Source organism: Prionailurus viverrinus, chromosome A2 (assembly GCF_022837055.1).
Source record: "Prionailurus viverrinus isolate Anna chromosome A2, UM_Priviv_1.0, whole genome shotgun sequence".
NCBI lineage: Eukaryota > Metazoa > Chordata > Mammalia > Carnivora > Felidae > Prionailurus > Prionailurus viverrinus.
Genome location: NC_062562.1, coordinates 151,429,211 through 151,455,719, shown reverse-complemented (window position 1 = coordinate 151,455,719; position 26,509 = coordinate 151,429,211). Strand labels below are relative to the sequence as shown.

Genomic DNA, 26,509 nt, shown 5'->3' with positions numbered 1-26,509 from the left:
GTGAGACTATTTGTATGAAGACGTTACATGTTTACAAATTTTCATTTGCAGACACTTATACACATAGCATTGCCTTCTGGAAATATCTTGATTGTGTTATGAGACCTACCAACCTTTTAGAACTGCTTAGTCCCACTTGAATCCAGTGCTTTTCAGTCAGTTGTGTGGTATTTATAGACTTCAGGTGTTTTGATTTCTCTTTCTCTCAGCATTATTACTGGGCAACCATGATTCCAAGGCCAAAGGCTATTCTTTGAGTTCTTGGATCAAATGGACTCTGAGTATACCTGCTGCAGCCAGGGCCCTGAGTGCTTGTTGCTACAGCAGAACTTGTGAAAATTCTATTGGAACAGTCAGGCCTTTCCTCAAAGCCCTACCCAGTTGGCTGAGATGATGTTTAATCTCTTTAATTCTGATTCAGGCTCAGAGGGCTCAGTCAGAGCAAAGAGAGGCAGACCTCAAAGCACCTGTGGAAAGCCAACAGCAGGAAACTGAATTCTGGAACCTGGAATTAGGGGCTATGATGGAGAAGCTTGTGAAATCCATCAGCCAACTGAAAGACCACAAGGATGTCTTTTACTTCCAATAGAAGACCCAGCCCCAGTGAGGACACCCCCTTTAGACCCTCATCAAACCAGACGTTAGCAGCTTCTAGAGGAAACCGGATGAACTAGACAAAAGGAGAAAGGAGGTGCTGGGTACCTTTAAAACACTGCTAGGCCAGTTATCTCCCTTAATTGAGCTCCTGCCGAAGTTGGAGGCATGGAAAGTCCAGCAGCGAAACATGTGCATTGGAGCCCCCCCGACCATAGGTGGAACAGCTGGAGAAATGTTCACAGCTGGAGCAAAGCTGTTGTTTGACCTGTATTAGCTGCTGAAGGAATCGAAGGGACTGAGTCACATGGTTAGCTATCTGACTCTCTGACCAAAGAGGTGGACCTGTGGAAGGTCCAGTTCACAGAGTTGCTATAGTGTCTGCTTCACAAAGCATTTGTGGTAGAAACCTAGTCTCGCATACCCCTAACTCCCCACCGGCCCCTCATCTTCAGGAATGGGAGGAAGTTTACTGTCCTACAAGGCTGCTGGTGAGACTCCAGGAAGGCGTTGGTTACTGACTACAGGTCTCCATTGTAGTCCACAGAAGACTCCACAGACGTTCTTCTCAGTTACAAGGCCTTCAGAACTTCAACATTCCAACTTCAAACCAGAAAACTTTGGCCCCTGAGAAGGGACAGAGTCAGGGTTTAAAGTATAATTCTGGCTACCTGACTCTGATGGAGTAACATTAGTTCGTTCCAGAAAGGGCAGCAGTAGAGGATGCTGATTGCAACAGAGGAACTGTACATTATCACCTTCATGGTTAGATACACCTACCAGGATCTGAAGCAGGAGCTAAAACAGACGCCCTTTGTGTGATTATTTCTAACATGACCCTACTCAATTGCTTAGGCCTTGGTTCTGTGGTTCAGTCTGCTTAGCTCAAACCCTCAGAACCAGTTCTTTTCCAGCCCCCCAAGCCTTCCTGGAGCCTGCTGGGCCCTGCTCTCAGTTGGCATTTCTCCTCCTCTGTTGACCAAGACCTTAACCCGGAGCAGCTGAGCATGCTGAGGGACAAGCTGTTTGGTCAAAACTCTAGGATTGAGGCTACCTTGTTGTCCTGGACTGACTTTGCTAAGCAAGAGAGCCCCCCTCCCCCCCCCCCCCCCCCAGGCAATCTACCATTCTGGACATGGTTGAACAAAAATCTGGACCTGGTACCTGACCACCTAAAGAATCTGTGGAATGATGGCCACATCATGGACTTTATGAGCTGGAGCCAGGAGCACTAGCTGCTGAAGAAGACCCGTCTTTGGTGCCTTTCTACTACACTTCAGCAAATCATTGGAAGGGGGCATTACCCGCTCCTGTGTGGAACATCAGGATGGTGATAAGGTGATCTGCTCTCTGCCACCCAATTCCAGGTGGTACTGCAGTCACTCCTGCTGTCCGAACTCATCCACCACCACCAACTGCTTACTGAGGGAGACCTACTTGAGAATGTGCTCTGTTTCCTCTCCCCTGAATCCCCCTAGGATGAGGCTTTTGGGTACTACCGCCAGGAGAAATTTAATCTCCAGAACAGAGGAAATACCTGAAACACAGGCTCATTTCGGTGTCTAACAGACAGATGGATGAGCTGCAACAGCCACTGGAGCTTAAGCTGGAGCCAGAATCAGATTCATTACACCTGGAGCCCAGGATGGCATTAGGGCCAGAGCTGAGTCTGAGGTTAGAGGCACTGCTTAAGGCAGGACTGGTTCTGGGGCCACAGCACTGGAGCCCACACTAGGCACGGTATCACAGAGTGCTAGAGCCAAACCTGGGACCAGAACTGAAGCTGGAGCCTACTCTAGAGCCATTCCCAGGGAACCCCAGGAGATAGCTAACCTTTCTCTATGATATGCTTCTAGTGTAACTTGAGATGCAAATGAAAGTGCACCCCATGCATTTTGGTGTTTCCCCCTCGTTATTTTAGAGGAACAGACTTGTTCAGAAAGAGGCCTTTCTGAACAGAAGTGGCTAATAAACTTTGTGGGGGGAGGGGGAGCAAAAAAAGAAAACCCGTAGATTTTTTAGTTTGCAGGTTTTTAAATAAAAAAGCCCTGTGCAGTTTATCTTAGTGTATCCAATCTTCTTTCGTCAGGTATCATTAGGACTTGGCAATTCTTTTTTTTTATTATTTTTTTTTTTTTTAATTTTTTTTTTTTCAACATTTATTTATTTTTGGGACAGAGAGAGACAGAGCATGAACGGGGGAGGGGCAGAGAGAGAGGGAGACACAGAATCGGAAACAGGCTCCAGGCTCTGAGCCATCAGCCCAGAGCCTGACGCGGGGCTCGAACTCCCAGACCGCGAGATCGTGACCTGGCTGAAGTCGGACGCTTAACCGACTGCGCCACCCAGGCGCCCCTAGGACTTGGCAATTCTTGACCAGAAAATAGTCCATTTCATGGAGTAGGTCTCTCTCTTCCTTATTAAATGTGGTATTTATTAAACTTTATTTTCCTTTTTTTTTTTTTTAACTTGGTATGATAATAGATGGGTAGATGTTGAATGTAAAACAACAGGTATTTAATGTGACTATAGCTTAAGCAGACACATAGCTTGATGAGAAAGGAAGTTCAACACCTGATACCAGGGAAGTTGTGAAAACTCTTACTTGTTCATCGTAGCCTTGGGATAACTGTTAGCTGTCCAGCCATTAGAGACCCTAGGAGCTCACATTTACTGGAATTGGGATTTATAAAAATACTTTTCTTTCTGTTGGGATATACATGCATTAGCAGGGATTCTCCCGTCTGTATTTTCTACTTTTGCACCGATAGATGCACTTACAGTGGCAGGTTTAACTACGATTGTTTTTTTACAGCCCATGTAGGGAAAAAAAAAAAAAAATTTCTAGTTGTATCTTTATTCTTAAAGCTTTTCACTTATTATTCCTTGAATAGTTAATTTTAAAATAAATTGAAAAATATATTAAAATTGACAGATACCTTGCCCTGGTTCTGTTTTTTAGCAGCTATCTTTGGTTTGAGGACACTGATGTAGAAATTTTTAAGCATCTGTGTAAACCTTCCCCAGGTAGAGCATCAAATGCTATGAATTAGTACTTATAAAACTGCAGGTTGGCATGGTGGACTGGATGATATAAGATGTTCTGATTAGTTGTAATCCAGACACATCAAGATTTATTCTGAATGTAAGATTTTCATATGCTGCCCTTGACATTAGCAAGACTAACCTCACCTGTACTGCAAATTAATATTTAGTGCTCTTTAATGGTGGTGGCTGAGAACCTGAACCGAGACCAAGAAAGCAATGTCTTGCTTTCAATCTTTTGTTTCTGTTATTTCTGCTGTTCTCACCTTTAAGCCTTCCTTTATTCTCCTATCATAAGAACAGTGCAGATTTGAGGAAGATGGTGGGGTAGGTGGCACCATGAATCTGTCTCCCAAACTGGACAACAATTGCACTGGCAGAATCTGTCTGATGTAACTATTTTGGAACTCTGAAATTTGTTGAAGGCTTGCAAATTCCACTGAAAGACTTGGGGTTAATTTTGGTCAATTTCAGCTCTAAGGCCGCAGCAGCTATCTGTCTCCTACTGCCAGTACATGGCCAGCAGCTGTGCACATATTCCTGGAACAGCTTATGCATAGGTTGCAGGAGCCAGGGTAGGCAAAAAGAACCTTGTCTTTCCAGTATTGAGGATCTTTGCTCTAATTGCTGATTACCTCTTCTGATCACAGAGGTGCTGACAAAGAAGCAGGCAGCCATTGTTGCAAACCCCTCCTTTGGCTGAAATAATATCCAGGGGATTTAAAGGACTGGCACCCTTCCCCTCTTTGCCCCTTTCAGTTTTTTCTTTTTCTCCTTTTGGGTACTAGACATTAAAGACTAGGACATTCAAAAACAACTGCATATATGAAGAAACTTAGTGACTTAGACTGTGCATGACCAGAGAAAGGCTCAGAAAAGACCTGAGAAGACTTTAAGTTTATACCTAGGACTGACCTTTGGCACAGAGACTTTTTGCGAAACAAACAAACCAAACAACGAAAAAAACTAAACAAAAAACAACAACAACAAAAAGCAAACAGTGGGGAAGGGGGAGAATCTGTTTTCCAGAGGTACTATGTTACTAGACTCAAATGGGCAGTGTTCAGTAAAAAAATCACAGCGCATATAAAAGAAGCAATAACTAACAGAAGAATGACCAACAAAAACTGTCCCTGAACAAGATCCAATGGCAGATATAGTAGACAAAGACTTTTAAAACAATTCTTTTAAAGATTCTTAAATAAGTAAAGGAAGATGTGGAGAAAAGTTAAAAAAAAAAAAAGTATGAACAAAAGGGAAATATCAATTAAAAAGTAAGAAACCAAAAAGAAATTCTGGATCTGAAAACTATGGTAACTCAAATGAGAAATTCACCAGAGGATTCAAAGGCAGATTTGAGTAGATAAAAGAAAGAATCTGCAGATTTGAAAAGGACAATGGAAATTAAGGAGTTTGAGGAACACAAGGAGAAATGGCTGAAAACAAGTGAAGAGAGCCTAAGGAACCTGTATGTAAGACACCATCAAGCAGACCAGCATATGCATTGTCAGAGTTCCAGAAGGGGAAGTGAGAAAGGTGCAGAGAGAACATATGAAGGAATAATGGCTGAAAATTTACCCAATTTGATGAAAGAAATGAATATAAACATCTGAGAACCTCAAGGAACTCTAAGATGAACTCAAAGAGATAAACATTGAGACACACTGTAATCAAACCAAAATCAAGTCAAAGTAAAATCTAATAAATAAATCAAATTTTTATTAAAAAGCCAAAGACAAGGAGAGAATCTTGAAAACAGCAGATGTGAATCATCATGTAGAGGGAATCCTCAGTAAGATCAGTGGCCTATTTCTCATGAGAAGCTTTGGAGGCCACAAGGCAGTGGGCCAATATATTCAGAGTGCTAGGAGAAAAAAACTGTCAACCAAGAATTCTATATCTAGCAAAACTGTTCTTCAAGAGAAAGGGAGAAATTAAGACATTCTCAGATTAACAAAAGCTGAGGGAGTTCATGAGCTCTAGACCTGTCCTGCAAGAAATGCTCAAGGGAGTCCTGCTAGGTAAAATGAAAGGACACTAGTAAAGGTGAATAAATGGGCAATTATAAAAGCTAGTGTGATTGTACCAATGATTTGTAACTATACTTTTTGTTTCCTGCATGATTTAAGAGACCAATACGTTTAAGGTTCAGTGTATTAGTGTAAACACTGAAAGGGGTTGGGATTGAGCTGTAAAGGAGCAGAGTTTTTATATGTTACTGAAATTAAGTTGATACAGAGTATTCTAACATTAGGATGTTCAGTAGAATTGATATCACATGATAACAATGAAGAAAATAGCTCCGGGGTATACACAAAAGGAGATGAGAAAGAAATTTAAACATTTCACTAGAAAAATGTCAGCTAAACACAAAAGAAGACAGTATTGCAGGAAATTAGGGGGGGGAAGCTATAAGGCATGTAGAAAACAAATGGCATAAAGGGCATAATAACTACTTCCTTGTCAGTAATTACTTTAAATGGATACAACTTTAATCAGAAGACAGATTGGCAGAATGGATAAAAATACATGACCCAAGTATATGCTGTCTAGAGGAGATTTGCAATAGACCCAGAGACACAAACAGGTTGAAAGTGAAAGGATGGAAAAGATAATCCATTAAAATAGTACACAAGAGAGATCAGAAATGCCTATTCTAGTTAGTACCAGACAAAACAGACTTTAAGTCGAGAGACAAAGAAAGACATTGTATGTTAATACAGCAAGAAGATAGAATAGTTACAAACGTTATGCATCTAATGACAAACATCAAAATATATGAAGCAAAACTGACAGAACTGAAGGGAGAAATAGTTCTACAATAATAGTTGAAGATTTCAGTACTCTGCTCCCAGTAATGGATATAATAACCAGATAGTAGATCAGTAAGGAGAGAATTTAAACAACACAATAAACCACCTGGATCTGACAGACAAATACAGAACGCTCTCCCCAAAAAGAACGAAATATACATTCTTCTCAAATGTACATGGACATTTTCCAGGATAAGATTGTATGTTAGGCCACAACTTCTCAGTAGATTTAAAAAGATAGATATCATACCATGTATCTTTTCTGACCATGGTGGGATAAAGTTAGAAATCATTAACAAAAGGAAATCTGGAAAGTTCAAAACATTGTGGAAATTAACACTTTTAGACAACTAATGGATTAAAAAAAATCACAAGGGAAATTGGAAAATACTTAGAGATGAATGAAAATGGAAACAAAACGTATCAAAACTTAAGGAAAGTAGCTAAAGGAGTGCTAAGGGGAAAATATATAGCTATGAGTGCTTACATTAAAAAGCAAGAAAGACCCAAAGTCAACAACCTTACATCACAACTTAAGGAAATAGAAAAACAACTTGAACAAACTAGACCCAAAGCTTGCAGAAGGAAGGAAGTAAAGATAAGAGCAGTGAAAGATGAAATCAAGAGTAGAAAAACAGTAGAGAAAAAAGGATGAAACTAAAGTTGGCTCTCTGAGAAGATCAAGAAAATTGACAAACCTTCAGTTAGATGTAGGCTATGAAAAAACACAGAAAAAGCTCAAAATATTAAAATCAGAAAGTGGGGATATTAGTACAGATTCTATATAAATAAGAATTTTAAGAGTACTGTGAAAAATTGTATGACAACACATTGGTTAACCTAGATGAAATGGACAAATCCCTAGAAACACAAAAACCTACCAAAACTATATTGTGAAGAAATAGAAAATATGAATAGATATATAATTAGTAAGGCAATCAAACCACTAATCAAAAATTTCCCAACAAGGGAAAGCCCTGGACCTAATGGCTTCACGGTGAATTCTACCAAACATTTAAAGAGGAACTAATACTAATCTTTTTCGAACTTTTCCAAGAAGTTGAGAAGAGACCACTTCCGTACTCAACCTGTGAGGCCAGCACTACCCTGACACCAATGCCAAAGACACTATCAGAACACTACAGACCAATACGCCTTGTTTACTTTGATGCAGAAGTCCTCAACCAAATACTACTAAACAGAATTCAGCACATGAAAAGGGTTATACACCATGATAAAGTGAGGTATTCCTGGAATGCAAGGATGGTCTGACACAAAATTAAGCTATTTGATGTGTCCTATGAACAGAATGTAGGATATAAAACACATGATACCTCAATTGATGCAGAAAAAGCATTTGACAAAAGTCAATACCCTTTCATGACTTAAAACAACCTAGGAAGAAAACTACCTCGACACAGTAAAAGCCATACATATATGAAGAATTCACAGTGAACATCATTCTAATGGTGAAAGACTGAAAACTTTTCCTCTACAATAAGGAACAAGGCAAATGCCCACGTTTACCACTTCTATTCAGCACGCTATTGGATGTTCCTGCCATAGCAGTTAGCCAAGACAAAAAAGAGGCATCTAAATAGAAATAGAATAAGTAAAAATTATCTTTTTGTAAATAGTGTGGTCTTATATGTACAAAGTCCTAGGGATTACACACACAAAATAAACAAATGATTACAAGTAATAAATGAATTCAGTACAGAATACAAAGTCAATACACAGAAATCCATTGTATTTTTGTATGTGAACAATGAACAGTTTGAAAAGGAAATTATGAAAACAGTTGTATTCACCATAGTGTCAAGAAAAATAACTTAGGAGTTCCTAAGCAAGGAAATTAAAGACTTACACAATGAAACTACAAACCGTTGCTGAAAGAAATTAAAGACACATAAATGAAAATGCATCCCATGTTCATTGATTGGAAGACAATATTATTTAAATGCCTCTTTAACCCAAAGCTATTATACATCCAATGCAATCCATATCACAATTCTAGTGATTTTTTTTTTTGCATAGAAAAACCCGTCCTAAAAGTCATAGGGAATCTCAAAGCATCCCACATAGCCAAAATTATCTTGAAAAAACAAAACTGGAGGAAGCACAGTTCCTGATTTCAAAACATAACTGCAGATCTGCAGTAATGTAAACGGTGGGATTAGCCTGAAGACAGATATATATAACTCAACAGAAAGAAAAGAAAGCCCAGAAGTAAACCATCACATACAGGTCAAATGATTTTTAACAAGTGTACCAGAACCATTCCATGGGGAAAGAATAGTCTTTTCAACAAATGGTGCTGAGGAAACTAGATGTCTACATGCAAAAGAATGAAGTTGGATCCTTACCTAACACCATATTAAAAAATGAATTCAAAATGGATCAGTGACTTAAATTTAAGACACAAAACAATTGATGGCTATAAATAAAACAAACAGACAAGCTCAAGGAGATAAGTTTATTCAGGAATAGCAGAGGAACTGCAGTTCGGAACAAGCAACCTGTGGCGAGTCCGTTGAGGGGTTTTGGTAGGTTGTATTTATGCGCAATGAGTGGGAAGAGGGGAAAGTTGGGGTCGAGTCAGTTAAAATTAAAAAAAAAAATAAGGAAACCAGCCTTGAAAATTTTCCTGAGCAAACAAAATCATTCCGTTTATTCATACAAAGCTCAATTCATCCCATTTTGTGAGATCAATCCAGTTGAAGCCCTGTTCCATTCATGCCTCTGGCAAAACTTCCCAAGGTCGATACAGGACAACCTCTGATCATTCTTCCCCCCCCCCCCCGCCAGAAGAAAATTTCAACACTATCCATTTCCTGTGAATCAGACATTTCTGAGAAAGCAGTCTTTTAGTCCTTAGGTTTATCTTCCTGGGGGCACATGTATGAGAATATCCTTCTTATATTTTCTAGTTCTTTTAGATTGAAATTCTTTCACACAGCAAAACCATTAAAAGAAAACACGTGATTAAGCTTCACAACATTGGATCTGGCAATGATTTCTGGACAGGACACCAAAATCACAGGTAACAAAAGAAAAAGTAGACAAATTGCATGTAATTAACATTTTAAAATTTTGTGACTCAAAAGACACTGTCCAAAGTAAAAAAAAAAAAAAAAAAAAAGCAACCCACAGAATGGGAGAAAATATTTGCAGATCATATATCTGAGAAAGGGTTAATAACCAAAATATACAGACAATCCCTAAAACTCAACAACAACAAAAATCAAATATCCCAGTTCAAAAATAGGCAAAGGACTCAAATTGACAGTTCTTCAGAGAATATAGAGGTATGGTCATTGAGCACATGAAAAGATGCTGAACATCACTAATCATTAGGGAAATACAAATTAAAACTACAATGAGATACCTCCTCACCCATCAGTATGGCTACTGCCAAAAAAGCAGAAAACAGAATCACTAAATTCTACTCCTGAAACTAATATTACACTAGATGTTAACTAGAATTTAAATAAAAACTTGAAACATTAAAAAGAGAAAAATAAAAAATAGTAAAAAAAGGGGGGGGCTAGAAAATGAGAGTTGAAAGAGATGTGGGAAAATTAGAACCCTTGTGCATATAAAATGGTACAGTCACTGGGGAAAACAGTATGGCAGTTCCTCAAAAATTAAAAAATAGAATTACCATACAATCCAGCAATTCCACTTCTGGGTAGATAGCAAAAAGAATTGAAAGCAGTGTCTTGAAGAGATATTTGTACATTTATGTCTTAGCAGCATTGCTCACAATAGCTTAACGTGGAAGCAGTCCAAGCAAGTGTCGGTGGCCAGATGCATGAGCAAGCAAAATGTGGTATACATACAAAGTAATATTATTCCGCCTTAAAAAGGAAGGGAATTCTGCGATACATTACAACATGGATGAACCTTTAAGACATTGTGAAATAAGCTAGTCACAAAAAGACAAATACTCTTTGATTCCACTTATATGAGGTATTTAGAGTAGTCAAAATTATAACAAAGTATAATGGCAGATACCGGGTGGGAGGAGAAATTGGGAAATTATTGTTTAATGGTATAGAATTTCAGTTTTATAAGATTAAAAGAGGTGAGGATGATGATGGCGATGGTTGTACAACGTCAGTGTATTTAATACCACTGAACTTAAAAATGGTTAAAACAGTAAATTTTATATTAAGTGTACTTTACCACAGGAAAATTTTCAAGAAAATATTGCAAGTTCATCTCATTATCATCTGTATTATGTTCCAGTCTGTTCTTTATGCCACCACCAAATTAATCTTTCTAATACTGCTTTGTGTCATTTCTGTGTGCAAAAATTTCTCTTGGTCTCTGGTTCTACCCTCTGTCTCTCTGTCCTTACCTCCTACTGCTGTCAAAAGCATCCTCTGTCTTACCTAAACTAATTACTTAACTTTTTCCCAAACCTATCTGTGCCCTTTTGATGCTTGATATGCTTGCTTTTCCTACCTTTGATGTTCTTTCCTCCTTTTTCCCTTCCCTCTCCTAATGTGTAAATCTTTTTGAGGACCTACTTAAATTTGAACTCCCCTAGGAAATGTTTCCTAATTGCCCCACTTGCAGTGGCTTCTCTTTCTTTTAAAGATCTATGACATTTATTGTTTGAAACAGTTCGTTTAGTAATTGTCACTGGCTGATGTATGTTGGTGTGTACCTGTCTCATTTCCCCAAGTATCTCCAAACTTAGTGGGCTCAAAGCGATATCTTAAAATTATTTGTATTACCCATTTAACTTAAAATGAACTGATTAATTGATATTTTGTGAATAATAACAACTAAAGATGATATTTAGTGAATTCCAGACCTACTTGTCAGAGTCAAGAGCATCTGGTGATGTTTGTGCAGAAGATAAACTTGGTATTGTGATTGGGTACTACACCTTGTTAAATTTTTCTAGAGCAATTAAATGTGGTACCAGTAGGTTGTCTGCCTATCAGGATAACTTTGTACATATTTCAGGCCAATAAAATAATTTTGAGAAATTTGGAATCTTAATTTGTCTCCCTGTAATACTGTATCAGAATAAGTATTAGTATTTTTATAATTATGTAATTTTATAATTATATAATTATATATATAATTATAGAATCATAATTATCTTTTATTCATGTGCTGGATTAAATAAGTTAGTTATGGAAATGGTTTGCTAGGTCAGTATTATAATGCTTATAAAGATTTTGTTTTGGTTTTAAGTCAGCAGTTATGTGTTACTTTACTGTCGTGCTGCATTTGCTCCATATGGAAGTCAAGTTTTAGGTTTTTGTTTAAACTATAGAGCCCCGGGGTGGCTCAGTCGGGTGAGCGTCTGACTTCGGCTCAGGTCATGATCTGATGTTCATGAGTTTGAGCCCCGTGTTGGGCTCTGTGCTGACAGCTTAGAGCCTGGAGCCTGCTTCAGATTTTTGTCTCCCTTTCTCGCTGCCCCTCCCCTGCTCATGCTGTGTCTCTCTTGTCTCTCAAAAATAAATAAACATTAAAAAAAACTTTTTAAAGTAAATAGTTTGCACAGAAGTTTCTGTTTCGTCGGCTCAAACTCACAAAACAGTGAGATCGTGACCTGAGCCGAAGTCAGACACTCAACCGACTGAGCCACCCAGGCACCGTGTGTGTGTGCATTTATACACACACATGCCTTCTCTAGGGTTGTAACTAGGATTTTGAAGTAGTAAAGGAAATTTGTTGCTCTTAAGAACCTGTAGAGAATATTTGGGTGACTTTTATTCCCTCTGTTAAACACCGGGAAAAATAGGTGAGTATTATTCCAAGAATTTTAATGGGGAATGTGTTTATTATGCGCACAAAGCTAAATAATGGATTAAATTTCTGACCTACTACAATAGTACTCACTTTAATCAGTACTTTTTTTTCATAAGTTATGGTTTCACCCATTGTTTTTGGAGAATCTAGTTAGAATGTAAGTTAAGTTGCTCAAGTGTAGGGATTTGATCTTATACTTCTTTGTATCCTCAACATCTAAACCAATATCTTTACATCAGAGTGCATCAACAAATGTTAAGATGATAAAATATCTATTTTTCTGGCTTTTGGGGTGTTTGTTTTTCTTGTGGGAGAATGACTTTACTCTGATTTTACTCTATGTGTTTTCTTTTTGCAGCCCCATTGACAAACCTTCAGATTCTCTCAGTATAGGGAATGGTGATAATTCACAGCAGGTAAGACTCTTGATTCTCTACTTCGTTTATATTCCATTCTCTTGAAACAAAGCATTCTGTGCAAGTGAATTTTCTGGATAGTGGAAAATACTTTGCTGAAACAATTTAAAAATACTTTTAGTGGATATCCTTTTTTAAATGTAGTATAATGAATCTTCTTTTCCTCCACAGAATTACTGTGTAAGAGCATAACTTAACCTTTTCTTGATGACTCAGATTTATCCTTATGACCATATGTCATATTGTATGGTAGCTCAGTATTTTAGTGTCATATGAGTCTGTTGATACTACTGGTCTTTTTGACCATCTACAAAATGGTCTCAGACTAGCATGCCACCTTTATTCTTAAGAGTTATTTCTCTGCTGTATACCCCCCTTGTTGCTTATTGTCAACTTTAATCTTCTGTATCTCGCAGTGTCCTTGCCTCCAACAGTTTGCCCCTATCCCCGAATGACTGTGGGCTTTGAAATAACAAACTAAATAGTTAAGTTCAAAGTTGTATCCACAGTGAAACTGAGTGAGATTCTGATCTTTGTGTCCTGCTTTGTATCATCTTGTCTATTTGCTAGTTTTTCATTGCATAAATCTCTGTGCGTCTTCTTACATGGGCATAGAAAAATGTAGTTCTAATCTGTTCCATAAAGACTGGCTAGTTCCCCACAATGTTTTTGAGAAACTTAGAGATCTAAAATACACTGCTTTTGGGGTGCCTCAGTTAAGCATCTGTCTGACTCTTGATCTCAGCTCAGGTCATGATCTCGTGGTCATGGGATTGACCCCTGCATCAGGCTCCATGCTGAGTGTGGAACCTGCTTGGAATTCTCTCTCTCTCCCTCTCACTCTGCCCCTCCCCTCTCTTTCTATCCTCTTCTCTCTCCAAAGAAATAAAGATTTTTTTTCATAATAAGTTAAAAATAGTTGTAAAGGATGTAATTTTCAGGATATTATAAATATTGGTGTTTTTAAATAAATGCACTACATTGCTTTTTAATAAGTTTCTAAGAGATTCAGATATCAAAATGTGTTGTTGCTCTGTCCTTCATTTAAAAAAATATATACATGCTATTTTTTTTTTTTAACAATCAGAAATTTTACATCATTCCTTGTTCCCCTGAACTCATTTGTCTGTTTCCACTGCCATTATAAAATATTACCTTAATACAACATAGTTTGTTCTTGACAGGCATATACTTCTCTTAAATAAAAATAGACATGAATTTTGAATTGGAAAAAAATGTTTTTCTGACACAAGGCTAAAAAATGCCAATTTTCTTTCTTCTGAAATTTTTTTTAAGTTTATTTATTTAGAGAGAAAGAAGCACATGCAAGCAGGGAAGGGGCAGAGACAGAGGGAGAATGCCAAACAGGTTCCATGCTGTCAACACAGAACCTGAGGCAGAGCTCAATCTCATTGACCGTGAGATCATGATCTGAGCTGAAATCAAGAGTCAGACACTTACCCAACTGAGCCACCCAGGCACCCCTTTCTTCTGAATTTTTATTTGTAGTTTTGATTTGATCAAAGCAACTTATATAAATACAGAATTTGATAAAAATTTTAAACATAAACACTAATATTGGACATTTATCTCTTAACGAGATAGAGCTATTTTAAAATTGGTTTTCATGCATCCATAGATGAATATTACCTGTTGGTAAAGGAGACAAGTTTTAACTATATTGTTAGCCATGTTTTCATTTTATAACGTCAGTGCTGAGGTGTCTTGTTTATATAGGTGGGGGAAAGAAAGAGTGTTATATCAATATTGAATTTTTGAACTCCTTCTATGAATTCAATACCTAAGAGTCATATAAAGATTGAGTCAATACCTGGGCAGCTCTGTCGGTCGAACGTCTGACTCTTGTTTTTGGCTCACGTCTTGATGTCACAGTTCCGTGAGTTCAAGCCCCACATCTAGCTCTGCACTGGCAGGACAGAGCCTGCTTGGGATTCTCTCTCTGCCCCTTCCTTGCTTGCATTGTCTCTGTCTCTCTGAAACTAAATAAACTTAAAATTTTTTTAAATTAAAAAATCATATAAAGGTTTATCATAAAAATTATTTTTCTAAGTGTTTATTTTTGAGAAAGAGAATGTGAGCAGGGGATCAAGAGAACCTGAAGCGGGCTCTGTGCTGACAGCAGACAGCCCAATGCAAGGCTTGAACTCATGAACTACAAGATCTTGACCTGAGCTGAAGTCGGACGCTCAACCAATGAAGCCACCCAGGCGTCCCAAAAATTATTTCTCTTAAAGATTTTTTTTAAAGTTTATTTACTTATTTTGAGAGGGAGGGAGGGAGAGCAAGTGGGGAGGGGCAGAGAGAACATCCCAAACAGACTCCGTGCTATTCGCATGGAGACCCATGCAGGCCTTGAGCTCATGCACCGTGAAATCATGACCTGAGCCGAAATCAAGAGTTGGTCACTTAACTGACTGAGCCACCCTCCTAAAAATTATTTTTAATGATGTTTTAGAAATAACTTGATTAGATCTTCTTTCCATTTTGTTCTTAAGTATTGAGAATCACGTAGTTTGCAAAAGAATCAGGTCATTAGTCACTTATCACCAGTCTGAATATTTCTAATACATTTTTGTTGCTCTCAGAAAGTTTTCACTTTTGGTCAAAGAGTGAGAAATACTCTTTTCTTTATAAAGTGAGAGAAGGTAGGTTCTGAAAGGAGAGGAGACTGACTTAGTCTTTTCAAGGAGGGTCAATCCAAAAAAAAATGGATTTTTATTTGAAAATTCATGTTCTCATAAAGTCTTAAGCACCCCAGTTTGAAGACCGTTGTTCTAATGTCTTTTGTTGCAAGCCTTTTTAATGATGGCTTATTAAAGTATATAAACTTAATATTGATTATTCTTTTCCCTTCCTATTTTATTTAGATATCTAACAGTGATACGCCTTCACCACCACCTGGTTTATCAAAATCCAATCCTGTCATCCCCATCAGTTCATCCAATCACAGTGCACGGTCTCCTTTTGAAGGGGCAGTAACTGAGTCACAGTCGTTATTCTCAGATAACTTTCGCCATCCCAACCCGATCCCAAGTGGGCTTCCTCCTTTCCCCAGCTCCCCACAGACGTCCAGTGACTGGCCTACAGCACCAGAGCCACAGAGTCTCTTCACATCAGGTATACGACAGAACTGCTGCATGTGAATCATTTTACTTAGACTGGAATGAGACCTCATGGATGTGTTTTTACCCCTGTCCCCGCTCTTGCTTTTTCGTGCAGTTGTAAACATTTAAACTGCGTAGAATAAGATAGCCAGATAGGTACTTGTATGACCTAGAACTTACTGTGTTAACAGATATCTTCAGAAATGAAGGGTTAGATCATTTTTCTGATAATAAAATGCTTATTCCTCTAGGAATTATTAAGGGCTGACATATTTAATCATATTTGTGTTTACATAGTTAAATGTAAGATTTTTTTTTTATCCAGATGACAGAGAGGTATGATAGTTAATATTGAAGGTTATATTTTGGCATTTTTGAGCTATTTTCATTTCTATTCATTGTAAGTTTTATTAATGTGAAGGACACCATAAAGTTAACATTGACAATATAGCACCTATTATGAGTGGAGCAGACAGTTTTAAAAAATAATAAAATTTAAGAAGATACTTTTTCATTAAGTTACGTTATTTTTTCCTAACAGTATATAAAGCATATATTCAAAATTACTTGGACTTTGTCTTTGATAAATATATTTTTAATTTTTTTTTTTAACATTTATTTTATTTTTGAGACAGAGGGAGACAGAGCATGAACTGGGGAGGGTCAGAGAAAGAGGGAGACACAGAATCTGAAACAGACTCCAGGCTCTGAGCTGTCAGCACAGAGCCCGACGCGGGGCTTGAACTCACGGACCGTGAGATCATGACCTGAGCCGAAGTCAGTCGCTTAACCGACTGAGCCACCCAGGCGCCCCGATAAATATATTTTTAAAAGTAAACTTTACTAATTGAATTCTGTTACATCACATTTGTTACCTTATTTCATTTAAATGACTTTCTCCAGGGGCGCCTGGGTGGCTCAGTCGGTTGAGCGTCCGACTTTGCTCAGGTCACGATCTCACGGTCCGTGAGTTCGAGCCCCGCGTCAGGCTCTGTGCTGACAGCTCAGAGCCTGGAGCCTGCTTCAGATTCTGTGTCTCCCTCTCTCTCTGGCCCTCCCCCCATTCATGCTCTGTCTCTCTCTGTCTCAAAAATAAATAAATGTTAAATGACTTTCTCCAGGTTTGGATTATGAACAGCTGAAAGTATAATTTGGGTTTCAAGTACTTTGTTTTCTTTGATTAGTAAAATCAGTTTCTGTCATTCAATTTTTTTGAAGTTAATAAGAATGGAATCATTGCTAAAAGTATATGAGGATTTTTATAATGTTATAATTTTAACGTGCTAAGAAATCATACAAATTTTGGTTATATTTGCCTTTATTTTGTAATATAACGTGTTTAACTTTCACTAGTGTGGACACTCATTAAGTATGCAAGTAAACTATGTATTTAAAATTCATCACTAATTGTCTTCCCAACAGAAACAATCCCGGTATCGTCCTCCACAGACTGGCAAGCAGCATTTGGCTTTGGTTCTTCTAAACAACCAGAGGATGACTTGGGTTTTGATCCCTTTGACGTCACTCGAAAAGCCTTAGCAGACCTGATTGAAAAGGAACTGTCAGTCCAAGACCAGCCTTCCCTTTCGCCCACGTCTCTTCAGAACTCCTCTTCACACACTACAACCGCCAAAGGTCCGGGCTCTGGATTCCTGCATCCTGCTGCACCGACAAACGCCAACTCTCTCAATAGTACCTTTTCAGTCTTGCCACAGAGGTTCCCTCAATTTCAGCAGCACCGAGCAGTTTATAATTCATTCAGTTTTCCAGGCCAGGCAGCCCGCTATCCTTGGATGGCCTTTCCACGCAATAGCATCATGCACTTGAACCACACAGCAAACCCCACCTCAAATAGTAATTTCTTGGACTTGAATCTCCCGCCACAGCACAACACAGGTCTGGGAGGGATCCCTATAGCAGGTAGGTTCATTTATAGCCTTTGAGAATTTGTGAATATCTCATGCCTTCAGGTTGTTGGGTGGGTAGGGAGAGAATTTTTGAATAACAGAGTACTTACTATTCTTGGAAATTTCTATGGGGAAAAAAAAAGTCCTTATAATCGAAAAAAATTTTAACTGGATGGATGCCTTGTAATATTGAGCTTTATAAGGATGGTGGAGTATTATAACTAGTTATAACTTGGAAGCATTTTATTTAACAGAGTAGTCACCAAACTTCCATATGGAATATAAATGCACAAAGAAAAAGAAAAAAAACGGACTCTGAAATTATGGTGCTATAAAGTTCAACACCATGGTAAAAATTCTGATTATACATTCTAAAAGTAAAATAATGAAAAAAAAATATTTTTTAAGATGGTAATTAGTGAGAGCATGAGGGATAAAGCCATTCTGTAACTACTTTTGGTACTTATTTTGACTGCTAGACACGCGCACACACACACAAACTGTGCTTTATGTTAGTAAAGTACTTAATCTTTGAGAACTCTGATTATTCATGTTTCACAGAGATATGTGTATAAGTATACTTTCTGTGAAAAAGCAATTGCTGAAGGAGAGATATTTTCCCTTTTTGTCTGTCATGTTTTTATTTCTGGGAAAAATATTTGGTTCCTATAAGTGGTACCAGAATACTTCTGGTTTTATACTGCTACCCTTGAAGGTTTCAGAACTTTTGGGTTTTAAGGTCCCATATAACATTTATTAGATCAACTGACTTCTTTGTCTAAAGGAATCCTTCTTATTAATAGGTTTTGGTTTTTTTCAGTTTATTTAATTCGGACTTTAGAGATGACTGGTAAGAGAGAGAGTTTGTTTCTCTCCCGATTCTCTCAAGTAGAATAGAATAGTCCTCACTCTGTTACATAATTAATAAAATTCATTTTTATCCCTTGTCATGGCCTTTAAGATACGGCACGGCACAGTGTTATCGTAATAACGTGCTGTTACCGGCAAGTCGTTCGTTCTCTTGTGTCTAGCAAGGTTGATAGGTAAATTTGAAGAGATCCATCAGAGTTCTTTGACTCTGTTCCCTTTGTGACCAACCACATTTCATTTCATTTTCAAGACAAGTAACTGAGTTCAGAGAATATGGTTTGTGGCTTTTGATACAGTGAATCTAACAGTTGATACAGCGAAGTTCACTTACATGAGCATGATAGCACCAATGTAGTGGTTCGTATATCGGTGGAACTCATGATGTTTGTTCATTTGATTATGGCAGTTAGTAGGTAATTCCGAGTGGCATTTTTCAATCCTCTCCTTCTACATGATATTCACTTGTGAAACACTTAGGTATTCAGTTCCTGATACTGCTTTTTTCCCTTCCATTCAAGACAGCATATCAGAGCGTAATTTTGTTTCGTTTTGCTTCAACCATTTAGGAACGTGGCATGTAATGACTGGTAGTGTATCTCATAACTGATTATAACATTAAGAGTTAAAGTTAAGTTCCCCGAAATATCCTTAACATTTAAAAATAAAATATTAAATCAATTATAATGAGTATTTGGGATACTGTTTGCCCAACAGAGAAGTAGGCCATATGGGTAATACAAAAGAACTATAAAATATGGATACTATTTCCAGGTATTTTGCAGTATAGTTGAAGAAATAAAATTAATATTATGTATGAAAGCGGTGACTATATGATACTGGAATATGAGAGACCTCAGTTGAGCCTTTAATTATTGGGGAGGCTTCATTGAAGAAGTAGGAATTGATCTGTACTATGGTATCTTGGATTTGGGTTAGTGGGGAAAAGAGAAAGATCTTTTATACTGATGGGACTCCTTAGTAAAGGCGTAGAGGCAGGAATTCGTATGTAATTTCATTAAGAAGCAATAGAACTGCCTTCAGTAACGGGAGGTGCTTCATGTATTGTATAAATAGAATGGATGAGAACATGGGGAACTCTGACAGCAAGGGTACAGTGTGCACTTGATACAATAGGAAGAAGGGTGCCTTTGTGGGACTCTAGTTCTTAGCTGTCTTCATTGTGTACTTTTCTTTGACTTATTACATGACCATCTTCAGTAAGTTATCTGTTCTTCTGATTTCACAGTTATCATATTGTCCATCAGCACAAAAACAATCTTAACCCAAATATTTCAAACCCGTATATATTATGAAAATGCCACAGTGGGAAGGAATAATTACAGATTTGTGAGTGTAGTTGTCCTCGTGTTAATCATTTGAAATCTTCATCTAAACTAGATATTTATGAAAAAAAAGACAAAAACGTGGCATTACATTATGGTCCTCTTTTTGTGGGTTTTCCTTTTAACATATACTCAACCGTAGAGCATAAAATACTTTTTTTTCCCAGAAATTCTAAGAATGAAGTCACCACCTTGTAGGTTCTGAATCATTGTGTTTTGTGGGAGGTTGGGAGAGCTTGTTATTTCAGGTTTTCCGTTTTTGACTCTGCATACTTGTTTGGTATTTAAATGGTGACTGATGATTAAGCTTCTTTATTAGATTATTTTCAAGTCTCTGATGACAAGAGAAATTTTAGTTTTAATGCACCAAAATATTTAAAATTGTTATCAAGAGTTACACAGAATACTCTGACGTCCTATAAATATTTGGCAAATACCTCAGGAAGCTGAATGTGCTAAGCCTCAAAACTGAATAGTTTTATAATTGTAGCCAGATGATCTGGGATTTTCAATACCAATTAGAAATGACAGAAATAAAATTCTGGAAAACTACATACATTTTAACTGTGTAATATGAAGCAAGTTAATACCTAGGCAGTATCTACCTTCCCCACCCCTAGTTGTAACTCATTTGTACTTGAGTTGAACTATTGAAATTAGGTTCAACTTTGTATCCTGCAATGAATATCATGGTGTCTTATCAGGGTATATATTGGTTAAGTGCTTCATAATGGAGAGTACATACTCTTTCTATGATACCTGCCACTTTAAGATATGCTTAGACAGTACTCAACACTGGAAAAGGCACGTCTATTTATTTATTCTTTAGATACCTAGAGCAAAACAGGGTCCCTGACCTTTACAAGCACACAGTCAGGTGTCAGTCACCTCTATATCCTACAGATACCATGTCTCTATGTGTTACATATTTGTATTTAAGTGTTTAGTTTTTGTTTCAATTAAATTATTAAAAATTTATGTATCTGAAACCTATCACGGGAAAGACAGTTGCCAGAGGTTTGACAGAAATGCAGCTTCCATTTCTTTTGCCTAAATGAAAACACTTTTTTTTTCATTGAAAATTAGTTATTTTCTTAATTAGGCGAAAAATTTTTAGCAGCATTTTCTTGGCTGCACATCCAGTTTGCTAAGCTTAGAAGGACTTTTGAAATAAATATTCTTGGTGGACAACTTTGATTAGTGGGTGGTTATAGTAAGTCCATTTAGATCTTTATTATTGACACTGTGTGCTTTTAAGAAAGGACTTTTCTTGTCCTAAAAAGTGACTTACCTTATTCAACTCCTTCATTTTAGAAATACTAGAGCTATGTTCCAGAAAGGTTAAATAATTTGTTAAAGGTCAAACATTCAATTAGTAGTAGAATTGGGATAAGTACTCAGATCCCACGTTCAAACTGAAATGTTTCACCACTGCAACATAGATGTTCTTCTTCACAAATGAAGATCACTGGCATGTACTTTGAACTTGGCTTTCTTCCCATAGTAATTGATTTATGCTCTCACACACTTGCAGATCCCTTTTCATCAGCAGTATCCATTCATGAGACAATTGGCCCAGCTCAGGGATATGGCCTGTAGTTACAAAGTAGAATGAAGTTTATCGACTTCATAAAAATTAATCTCTTGCTCAGTCCTTATCAGCAACATGTTCTCACCAACAGCTCTAGTAGTCTAAAATTTCCTTTACACAGCCTCCTTTGCTGTATACTTGGAGTTGATAGAATCTTTGCCAATTTACTGAAAAATAATGAAAGAACCTGCTCTAAAGGCCAGAGGTCTTTTTCTTCATGTCGTCCGTTAAATCTGCCAGTTAAGTATTTCTAAATGTAATTTTGCAGATTTGTTTTTCCAAGAACTCTCTGCCAAGATGTTTTTATCCATAATGCTAAAAATTATTTGGAAAACAATCATAGTAAGTCTCAGTCTGTAAGCATTGTTATTTTAAGATATACTTAGAAAAATATTTGAAACTGTTTAGGATTGGATTTTTTTCATGTTTTTGTGCATTCAGTTTTACTTGTGAGAGGACATTTTTCTTTAAATATGATTACTGAATTAGCTATTTTAGCAGTGACTTGATTGAATTTTGAGTCATGTGTGAAACAAAGTCACTTGTACAGTAATTATCAAGTATAATTAGGAGAACTGATCTCATTTCATGTATAGTTCTCTGACCTAGAAGTAGTCATCTTTGCTTTCAGTCAATTGGATCATTGTATTACTAGCATTTCACTATTTTCTCATTACTTCAGAAGTGCACATTGAATATTCAGATGCTATACGGTAATTTGCTGAGTTAATATTTGTATCTTTTTATTTCTTTTTTATAAACATAATTTCTGCCTTTAAAACATGGGTTTGTCATTTTTCCTTTTAAAAATCATGTTTTCACATCTGTGAATTTATTTTTAATTTTTTTCACAAAATTCTATTACTGTTAGAGGAGTATCTGAATTTAAAGGGGGTCCAATTGGCTTGGAAAAGAATGGCTTTCCTGGTCTCTTTTTTTTTTCCTTTTTGTCTATTTATAGTCCTAAATCTATTATATTTGTTCTTATACCTGACATAGTATTAAATTGAAGGGTGTGTTTACAGTGTAACTACTTTCTAGGTACTTGATAAGTTTATATTTTGAAATTCATGTCTTGTTTCACACCCAGATTCCAGCCATTAAGCATGTATTTTATATATGTATCAGTATTCCAAATATTGAAATCATTTTTAAAGGGACTGTTAACAAATCTAGTCACCCATAACTAGACCATGACTGACTTTTCCACAGGGGAAGAAGAGGTGAAGGTTTCGACCATGCCACTGTCAGCCTCTTCCCATTCATTACAACAAGGACAGCAGCCTACAAGTCTCCACACTACTGTGGCCTGACAACAGAACTGAGAGGAGAGGATTAGACTCTGGGGTGCTTGCATGGGCAACCGGATTTTTGCATGATTCCTTTCTGATTTCGCATTTAATGTATACACCCAAAAGAGCCAATATAAACGTTCCTCATGCCTACAACTAGTGTGTTACCTCATAGTTGCTAAAGTATTTCTTCTTTAGGCCTTTAACACTATTTATTAGCATAATAATTTTGGCATTGTTTCTCATGAGTGATACTATTTTTAACTCACACAAATAAACTTGTAGTACTAATTAAGATCCCAGATGAGATTAGCTAGAATTGTTCTTATTTTGGCTCTATTATTGAAATTATGCAAAGATAATGGTAGTTCCTTGTTTTCTGATTTGTGAAAAAAATGGTAATATCCTAATATACTCATGAAAAATTTGAAAATTTAAGAAGATAATGTCTATTGCATTTCTTTGAATACTTGAGAAGAAAGAATACATACAACACAAAACTGGTGTCGCTTAATGCTCAGAAGGATGTTGTCAGCATTTATTTTTAGTTGTATGGATTTATATCCTATATGAATGCATTACGTGTTTAGAAACTGTTTTTGTTGTCTCTCATTTGCACATTTGCACTTTCTTTCTGAATGGTTGTTAATTATATACAGAAGGTTAAAAGATAATTATTATAGACTAAATGCAATATCTCTTTTCTAATGCACTGCCTAGTATACCAGGAAATGCCTCAGAAACAGAATTTCAACTTACATTTGATTTATCAGAAACTTGAATTTGGGGTAAACATTGTATGTAAGAAGCAACCATAGTAGTGTGACGTTTTTATGGAACAACTGGTAGTTCTGTGAGATACCTGTTTGAAACTTCGTTGTTTAATAATTGAAATGTGATAATAAAGCTCTATTACAAGTACCTGGCCAGAATGAGACTAAGGTGGAGGAGAAGAGATTGAGGAGCCTCTAAAATTAGGCCATGTGAGTTGTCCTAGGAAATTTTAGTCTCAGAGTATAGTGGCATACTCTGTTAGGACATAATGTGATGTTTTCGGATAATACACATTTTTTTGACCTAGTTTGAAAGCTGGTAATGAAGGAAAATAAACAATTAAATTCTGAGTGGTGAACAGAAACTGATTCAGAAAACATGACCGTATTCTGCCTACATGAAGCATCTGGAAAGAAAGGGGAAAGTCTGCTCTCCTCTTGACATTTTCAGAAAACAATTGTGATAAAAGCTATGCCTTTATTTTTTGAAAAGTATTAAAAGAGTAACATGAATACCAAAAAAGGAAGCCTAAGTATTTAAAATAATAATAATTTTAAAACATGTTATTAGGAAGTGATACTTAATATCATGTTGGAGTTTTCAAGGGTACCTCTTCATATAAAGTCTGATTATTTTCTGTTAGGCATAATAAGCAAATTTGATGGTTTTGTCCTCAGGTATAGCAGGTAAACTAAAATCTGTTTTTAGTTAACCTTCGCTTTGGTTAACTGAGCGTGTAGGAACAGCTAATTATCTAGCCATTTAAATTTTTTTTTTTTAATTCTGCATAAATGACAATCTGTAATTTCTATTCAGAAGAGATTTTAGGGCAGCATTACAAGAAATATAGAAAATATAAATAAAATATTGTAGCCTTCTTAGAAGCCTTTTATCATGAGTTAATCATGGTTCCATTTTGCTATAAGAGGTCAAGACATCCACTTACTGTCTCCTGTGATGTTAAGGTTTCTAGGCTTTGTTAACAAACTTGGGCTTCCTGTAATGAAACTTACTAGTACCTAGCTTTCTCCAGCCCTCAGTGCAAGCCTTTCAGTGCCTGGATCTTCTTACAAAGACAAATGGTTCGCTCCCATTTACTTTTACTTCTCTGTGTTGAGAGAGAGATAACACGTGTTAAACAATGCTTCTTTCCTGTGGTTACTTTCTCTCTCCTTTCTCCTTCCTAGCCAGGTCCAAAAAAGTGTCAGGTGGTTTGTCTAGACTTGCTAGGACCCAGAACTCTCTCCGGTTTGCTTCTGTATCCTCTACACTTTGACACACACCATACATCAGGAAAATGCTTCTTGGGCATTTAGGCTTCAGCTTACATATTTTCACATTGAATAGCTGAAGATTATCCTTTAACTTTGTGATTTCAAGACCTTGTAAACCTAGAATAATAAGCCTCACCGTTTTGCTTATTTAATATTCCATATAGTATGTTTCTTTTTTTCAATGAAGTCTTGAAATCAAGTTGTAATGAATTCTGTTAAAGCACGAAGAAATGACAACACAGGAGAAAGTACTGCTTGACATAGCAAGTAAATTGATGAAACCAAATAAATGATGGTAAAGAATGAAAAATTCTAAAAAGCTTCAGATTAATTTTTATTAAATTCCTGCATGATTGTTGTGTCATGCACGAGGGAAGCTTTTTACGCTTTTACATCCTAACTTTTAAAAAATTACTAGTCTGTTTCTTAATTCGGGAGTTTTTAAAGCCAGAGTTCAGAACCCTTTGGATGTACTAGCAAAGTTAGGAATTTGTATGTATGTACAGCTGTCCACTTTTTTCTGGAGGGAAAATCCATAGTTACAGATTTATAAAGGGTTTGGTGACACTTCCTCCCACCCCCCCCCACCCCCTCCACCCCCCAAAGAAAAGTTAAGAACTGCTAACTTGAAATGGTTTTAGTGCCACTGCAAGAAATAGAGACCTGGAGTGAATGATTTAAGTCATGATGAATGTCAAGTGCCTCTTTTTATTTTCTTAAAGATTCCATTAGAAAATACTTTCTGATTAATACTTTTCCTTTTCATTCTGCTGTTGCATTTTGTTTTTCCAGGTGGTGCTTTTATATATTCTCCTCTTATTTCAACAGAGTATTAATCAAATATCTGAGTGCCTATTCTGTGTAGTGACCTGAGTTAGGTCTTGAGGGATACAAGGTTGAATGAAGCACAGATCCTATCGTCAAGGATAACAGTCTAGTGACAGTTTTATTTCAAATGGTTTCTATAGGGTCAGCTCCTAATATAACAATGAGAACAGCCATAGCAGCCAAGACTCATTTTATTATTCATCGCTCTGACAGTGGCAACAAAGGGTATTAAATATTGATAGCTGAAATTTTTAAATAGGTGATAATTTGGAAGGAGTGAAAAAAATCTTACTAGGGAAGACATACATTCGTGATTCTAATTTAAGTATCTTAGTCATATATGTATGCTCATGTCTCTAACTCTCAGTGTCCTGGGTGTTAAGTAGAGCTTTCTATATATATGTTCTTTTAAAGAAAACACTTGAATGCATTGTGGCTGTGCCCATTTTTACTGGCCTGGCTCCTATTTGTACTGTGTTCCAAGCACCTTCAGGATTGCCAGAGCTCTCTTTTGCTGTGATACAGGTCCATAGGGAGCTACTCCCACAGAGGCATTGCCTCAGAAAGCCAAGAAAAAGGAATGAATTGCAGGTGCATAGAAATCTTGAAATGAAGACCACTCTGTTATATGTGCATACGTTAAAAACTGGGGGATGTTTTATCTCGTTGAGTTACAAGGTTTTACATTTTTTTATTTGATCTTGAAGTTTCCCCAAATTTGCTTAATTGGCTTTAAGAGATGGATACCATACAGTTGAAAGCACAATAACTTTTTTGAAAGATTATCTTGTCAAGAGGTGATAGCCCAAAGCAATGATACCTGTGTCTTTTTCTATAAAATATGGACCGAAACCAGTTA

General features: G+C 36.9%; 1 protein-coding gene and 1 pseudogene across 7 annotated transcripts in view; both read left to right on the top strand.

The window, feature by feature from the left end:
- Positions 1 to 26,509, top strand: part of CNOT4 (CCR4-NOT transcription complex subunit 4) — a 147,156-nt gene that overhangs the window by 97,078 nt on the left and 23,569 nt on the right. For 5 of the 7 annotated variants that reach the window (XM_047832543.1, XM_047832527.1, XM_047832533.1 and 2 more), the window contains exons 8-10: positions 12,589 to 12,646; positions 15,535 to 15,784; positions 17,194 to 17,691. In XM_047832543.1, the coding sequence (XP_047688499.1) occupies positions 12,589 to 12,646; positions 15,535 to 15,784; positions 17,194 to 17,691 (806 nt within the window). Of the gene's footprint in view, positions 1 to 12,588; positions 12,647 to 15,534; positions 15,785 to 17,193; positions 17,692 to 22,694; positions 25,058 to 26,509 lie in introns of those variants that run through there. The other 2 variants (XM_047832564.1, XM_047832554.1) reach the window with 1 other exon arrangement.
- Positions 70 to 2,675, top strand: LOC125151483 (signal transducer and activator of transcription 2-like; annotated as a pseudogene).